The sequence below is a fragment of the Primulina huaijiensis genome, chromosome 15 (genome assembly GCF_012295235.1).
Source record: "Primulina huaijiensis isolate GDHJ02 chromosome 15, ASM1229523v2, whole genome shotgun sequence".
Classification (NCBI taxonomy): Eukaryota; Viridiplantae; Streptophyta; class Magnoliopsida; order Lamiales; family Gesneriaceae; genus Primulina; species Primulina huaijiensis.
In genome coordinates this window covers 3987523-3993931 of record NC_133320.1, presented here as the reverse complement: position 1 = coordinate 3993931, position 6409 = coordinate 3987523, and the positions used below count along the sequence as shown (strand labels likewise).

The 6409-nt window shown below is 33.3% G+C and overlaps 2 protein-coding genes across 2 annotated transcripts; one reads left to right on the top strand and one right to left on the bottom strand.

Moving 5' to 3' along the window:
* The first annotated feature begins 2030 nt into the window (after positions 1–2030).
* On the top strand, positions 2031–4118 carry LOC140960528 (uncharacterized). The gene has a single exon (XM_073418830.1). The coding sequence runs from the start codon at positions 2253–2255 to the stop codon at positions 4014–4016; it is 1764 nt and encodes a 587-aa protein (XP_073274931.1). The 5' UTR covers positions 2031–2252; the 3' UTR covers positions 4017–4118.
* Positions 4119–4294: 176 nt separating this feature from the next.
* Positions 4295–6272, bottom strand: LOC140960530 (high mobility group B protein 7-like). The gene is made up of 8 exons (XM_073418833.1): positions 6034–6272; positions 5609–5691; positions 5453–5504; positions 5257–5355; positions 5087–5144; positions 4954–4998; positions 4785–4871; positions 4295–4593 (listed from the first exon to the last, which is right to left on the bottom strand). Exons 1-8 carry the CDS (start codon positions 6156–6158, stop codon positions 4510–4512), a joined length of 633 nt encoding a protein of 210 aa, XP_073274934.1. The 5' UTR covers positions 6159–6272; the 3' UTR covers positions 4295–4509.
* Positions 6273–6409: the final 137 nt, after the last annotated feature.

Sequence of the window (6409 nt, the reverse complement as noted above, 5' to 3'; positions counted from 1 at the left end):
TTTATTTTATTTTATTAATATTTCATACTTGTAACCATAATATCCCTAATAATAATCCCAAAAAAAAAAAAAATACATCATAATAAACTTTATAAATTACAAGTAATTTACATTTACTAGAAAAAAAATTCTAACTCATCATAAATTTTATGAGTTATAACCATCTAAAAAAATGGCCATCGTTTCTTTCAAATTTTATAATTTGTTTATTAAAATTCAGAATTTTAAAATCAGATTTTTTAAAATTAATTGTGATAATATATTTGTATTCATTAATACTGCATAAAAATGCAAATTTATTTAATTTCAATTCTATTTAATTTTTTTGAGCGAAAATTTATGTAATTTTTTGTCCGTGTTTATATATGTTTTACTTTCATTTTTAAAACAAAATTTAATTTATTTAAAACATTCTTATTTGGAACAAAAACTAATTTTTGAGTCCATAGAAAAATAATTAATTATGTGGGGTCCAAAACTACACTAACTCCATCCTTTTAAAAAAAAAAAAAACTATCACTCCTAAAATATTCTTATTATTTTTAAACTTATCCTCTTATTTTAAAGGAGTAAAAATTAATATTAATTTTTAAAATTATTTTAAACAATTCATAATTCATAATTTTATTTTATTTCTTTAAAATACATCTTTTTAGTAATAATTGTTTCCAATTTAGTTTAGATAATTAAAAATAAAAATACATGAAGAATTTCTTGGAATATTTAAATTCTAGCATTTAGATTTTGAAAATTTTAATTAATATATATAATAATATTAATGGTCAAAGAATGATAAAAAAAATGATTTGAAGTAAGAGTGAATAATAAAATAGATTCTTAAAAAAACAAAATTAAAAAAGGAGGAGAAAATGAGAAAAAAAAAAACAAAAAAGTTAGGTAAAAAAGATAAATAAGAAAAGAAAAAAAAAGAATAGAGGATTACAGCAGAAAGAAAATATAAAAAAGAAAGAAAAATATAACAGAATAAGACACGTGTCCATTATTAAGAGAAGGGGGAGTAATGCTCCAGGAGGAGCATAGACTCTCCCCAATTTTAGCATTGATTAATTGAGTTCTGACTCCATGTTGACAAAAAAAAAAATATTTTTTTCTCATTATTATTCATTAAATTGGGATTCTTTAATAATATTTGGGGAAAAAAAAAGAATACAAATTTTTTTTAATAAAAAGTTTCCAATAAGTTGAATATTTAAAGATGACAAGAAAATGCTACTTTCTGCTTGTTCTTTACAGCTGAGGTACTTATGGCATATCAATTATCATTATTAATTTCATCTTAAAGAGAGCCCACCTTTTAAATTTTATTGTTTGTCTTAAAAAATGGCAACCTAAAGAATATTTATTTTATAGTCAAATATGAAATTAAAAAGCCTGAATATCCGTTTAAAAATAAACAAATTTAATAATAATCTTCAACAAGGAAAGTAGAAAACGAGGCATTAATCTTGATTTATTTTTGACTGCCGACATAACTAGTAAATTAAACTTCCGATCAAATCTAGTGATGTTCAATACATTTGAATGATACTTAAATCATCTTTTCACAAATAATATTTAATCCCACACCACGAGACTAGCAAGCATGACATATTTTTTCCATTTTTCATAAAATAATATTAGGATATATTTTCTCGATCGAAGTATTCTTGCAATACACAAATTTTAAATTTTTTAATAGTTGCAACTAGTTGTTTTTAATAAATAAAAATAAAAATATAGACTTTGTAAATAATATAATAATAAAAATAAAATATAACAAGTGAAAGCAAAAAGAAGAAGGAAAAAAAGAGGGATTAGTTAGTTTACTTGTGGGCCATGGGTGGCTAAAGAATTTGAACCAGTGCGCTCCAACGTTCAATTTAGCATTCATATTACTCGTGTATGGATGATAATAATGCATCAAACGGTCTGAAAATTGCCATGTGACCCAATTCAATTTCATCCCCCTTGCAGTACAAACAAATTTTACTGAACCAACTGTATATAAAGGGGAGTACACAGTCCATCTTCTCCCAGAGCATTTACACTTTTTTTTAATCATTATTTTTACGATTCTTGCTGCCTAAAAGAAATACTACTGCAAGCACATGCAACCTTTTTCTATGAAGTTTTAGCACCACATTTAAAAATTCAAAACATTCTCCCCCTTTTTCGTCCTCTTTTTTTTTTAAAAAAAAAAAGCTGACAAGTTTGAGAATATTTCCATTCTGGTAGAAACCCTCTTCCCCAAAATGAGTTCTCTGATGTGGGTTCTCAAGCTTTTGGTGATGGTAACATTCTTTGATCTGTCCTCATCCCAATCAGAAACTCCCCCTGCTTGTTCACCTGCTGATAGAGCTGCTCTTCTTGGTTTCAAAGCTGGGATTTTGAAGGACACCACCGGCATTATGCCGACGTGGGCGGGTTCGGATTGCTGTGGTGGAGGCTGGGAAGGTGTGGAATGTGATCCGATGACTGGTCGAGTCATCAGGTTGATGCTGCAAAGGCCACCATCTGATGATATTTTCATGAAGGGAATTCTATCTCCTTCTCTGAGCAATTTGCGTTTCTTGGAAATGATGGTGATAAGTGGGATGAGGCGTATCACAGGAACGATTCCCGAGGGGTTTTCGAATCTCACTCGCCTCACTCAGCTTATTCTAGATGACAATTCATTGAAAGGGAACATCCCTGCAACATTAGGCCACTTGCCTCTACTCCAGACACTTTCGTTGAGTGGGAACCTTTTCACAGGCCTCATTCCTACCACATTTGGAAATTTGAAGCGCCTTCAGCAGTTGAATTTAGCCAAGAATTTATTGACAGGCTCAGTCCCATTATCTCTCAGCTTGCTTCAAGGCCTGGAATCTCTTGATTTCAGCTTCAATTCGTTGTCTGGTTCAATTCCGGATTTTCTTGGGAACCTTCGAAATTTGACATATCTTGTGCTCACCGGCAACCGGTTCTCAGGGCAGATACCCATTTCCTTGTGCAACCTAAACAAACTCTCGGAGCTTTCAATTGATCAGAATCTGCTGAGTGGAAGAATTCCAGCACAAATTGGGAAGTTGAAGTCTGTTTCTGTAATGAAGTTGAGCTCTAACAAACTCACAGGTCAAATTCCAGAATCTATATCACATTTAGGAAACTTGTGGAATCTTAATTTGTCAAGGAATTTACTTACCAATCCTTTGCCGACTGCTGCACTTTCAGAAGGTCTTCCTTCTTTATTGTCGATAGACCTTTCTTACAGCGGACTTAATTTGGGAACAATTCCTGATTGGATCAGAAATAGAGAACTTTCTGAAATCCATTTAGCAGGCTGTAAGCTTCAAGGGGCATTACCAAACTTCACAAAGACCGAGTCTTTGACCACCATAGACCTATCTGACAACTATTTTACAAGTGGGATTTCAAATTTCTCGACAAAGATGACGGGTTTGCAGGCTCTAAAGATTTCGAACAACTTACTCAAAGCTGATCTTTCTTCAATCACATTTCCAAGCCAGATTTCTGTTCTTAATCTTCATTCGAACCAGCTCTTTGGTTCTCTATCAGGGATTCTGAACAACAAAACGGGTAAATTCATGGAGTATGTAGATGTATCAGGCAACCAAATTTCCGGAAGCATTCCTGAAATCAGTGGGGGGTTGGACATAAAATTGCTGAACGTAGCAAATAACAAGATTGCAGGTCATATTCCTAGTTCAATTTCGAACCTCAATAAGATCACAAGGTTCGACATCTCAAGAAATAAAATAACAGGCACAATCCCAACAAGCCTAGGTCTGTTGCTGAAAATACAATGGCTAGACTTGTCCATCAACAACCTTACAGGAAAAATACCAGACAGCTTGTTAGGCATTGAAGCATTGAGACATGCAAGTTTTCGAGCAAATAGATTGTGCGGAGAAATCCCTCAAGGAAGACCATTCAATATTTTTCCTGCGGTTGCATATGCTCATAACTTGTGTTTGTGTGGGAAGCCTTTGACGCCTTGTAGGGGGAGAAATTGAGAAAATGAGCCAGTAATATGCTGACCCTATATCCTATATTCATGTAACAAAGTAGGCTCAATGCCATGATGTAGTTTCTATTTGCCCTCATGTTTTTGGAAACCAAGACACATTCAATGATTACTCCATATTTCTGTGAAATTTCTATCTATTCGTGAAATTGAAAACATTTAAAGTACCCACCACTCCTTGGTTAGAGTGCCACAAACCTCTTTCATGGGTTCCATCCTCAGGTAACAATAAATCACTACCAAGAAACCATAGAATACAGCAATTCTGACTAAGAATCATGAACACAGATAAAAGTTTTAGATTCTTTCCTTATATCATCAATTGCAAACATCAAAAGCAAGTGATGTCGGCACAATGAAACAAAGCAAGAAGCCAGGGTACAGTAATCCTACTCAAGAAAGCATCTAATCGAAATCCTATTACACTCGATAAGTAGTGAAAATTTACAACTTAAGATGTTCTCTTAGTAAGATGCAAAATTCTACTCGGCATCAACTTCAATCTCCTCCTCAACCCCTTTCTCTGTCTGTTCTTCAACTTCTTTCTCTGTGGAATCATCTTCATCCTAAACAATAATGACACAAATTTAATTACAATGCCTCACCAAAGGTTTGACTATTAGCAAGATACATTGAACTGCCAATTACTTGCAAAAACAGATAATTTTAAAGCAATTAGTGACAAAATAAGAATCGTGGTTCTGCATTCACATTTCACCAAAATATCAGCCAACTATTAATAAAATCAGAATCATACTTGTTCATTTTCAGCATGATTGGATGCCACAGCCTTTTCATATTCTGCTTTAAGCTCTGCAGCTCTATCAATGTATTGCTTCTTATCCTGTTTTATTATCCATTTATGATCAGAACGACAAAAAAACTAGTTCATGAATGAATTCAAAACACAAGCAAAGAAACATTACTTCATCAGTCATGGATTTCCATTTCACACCACCTTCTTTAGCCACCTAAAAGAACACAACAAACTTCTCGTTTAACTTGGAAAAGAACCCATATAATTAGAATCAGTGGAAATTAGTAGAACTTCAGTGTTACCGATGCAACACTCTTGCAGTCAGGATTAGCCTCCTTGAACGTTTTCCGAAAATCCTCCCTGTAAAATTTTCAGAAAATAAAAAATTTATCAATCCCTAAAGAAAGAAATTGCAATAAAATGTGTTAACAATAGAGTAGATCCATCCAAAAAAAAATTAAAAGAGTATTACATGAATACGAAGAAGGCAGTGGGGGGACGTTTTGGGGCATTTGGATTCTTTAGTTTCTTTTCCTTCTTTGCTTTAGGTTCAGTTGATTTCACCTTCTTCCTGGCAAACAAATATTTGTCTAAAACACTGATACCATATATAATAAATAGTATAATGTTTCAATGGGTAAATTAGAAAAAATAAATGACATTTTTACTTTTCAGTTGGCTTCTTCTGGTTCTCACTAGGCATGTCCACGGCTTGAGTCTCTACAGAATACAAAAAAGGGAGGAAAAAAAAAAGAAAGATTAATCAGGTGAAAATTCCATATCAAATCCCAACTCCAATTAAAAAACAAGATATAGTTAAGTACCGAGATTCATCTTAATTTTTGCATCAAGGCTACAATCATGAAAGCTTATCAACGCCACTGGAACATCTTTAGAACAATCTTCACTGCAATTTTTGCAACATGTCATTATAAAATCCCAAAATTAAAACACAATCATGTCAAAACTTCGCTTCAATACATGTTCAACCTTCACATCAAACAGTTAACAATAAGAACAAACATAGAAGGAAACTGAAACTAAATTGATATCGCATTTTCTTACACATATTTGTGATATAAAGTATCTCAAAGTACAGGAAACTTAAAAATCAGCACTATTTTGGTAGTAGAATGTGAAAATTCCACAGTAAAGTAAAACCAGCAATAACTTCATGGAAACAATGACAAAGACATACGCATATAAACGTGAAAAATACATTAAAAGAGGAGCGCGGGGACAAAGGTACCATTTGGTAAAAGCACTGCCATCTTTAGCGCGCTTGAGAGAAGCAGCAGAGGAAGATGATTGTGCCTCGACTCTCTTCCTGACTCTGTGAGGCGCCGATGATTTCGATTCTCCGCCGCCGGCCATTTCCTTCAGAATGCAAAACGAAGAGGAGATTTTCAGTTTTGTGGTTCGCAATAAGTCGAAATGTTACAGCTTAGGTCTTTATTTGTACAGAAGATATGGAGGGACGCTTGAAATTTTTCGGATTTGGGAGTTGGCGCCGAGTTTTTTGTGCCTTGAAATTTTTGAACCGGATCGTTGACTTGTCCTGTTTAGCAGCCGTTGGATTAAATTATGCGTGGAAATAGCAAAACCACCCCTTAAGAATTGTTAAT

Excerpts from the sequence above, each read along its gene's own strand:
- LOC140960530 (XM_073418833.1), bottom strand. The coding sequence starts at position 6,158 with ATGGCCGGCGGCGGAGAATCGAAATCATCGGCGCCTCACAGAGTCAGG. Across the intron at positions 4,999-5,086 it reads ACTGCAAGAGTGTTGCATCG|GTGGCTAAAGAAGGTGGTGT; the intron begins GTAACACTGAAG and ends GTGTTCTTTTAG. Across the intron at positions 4,594-4,784 it reads ATCATGCTGAAAATGAACAA|GATGAAGATGATTCCACAGA; the intron begins GTATGATTCTGA and ends ATTATTGTTTAG.
- LOC140960528 (XM_073418830.1), top strand. The coding sequence starts at position 2,253 with ATGAGTTCTCTGATGTGGGTTCTCAAGCTTTTGGTGATGGTAACATTC.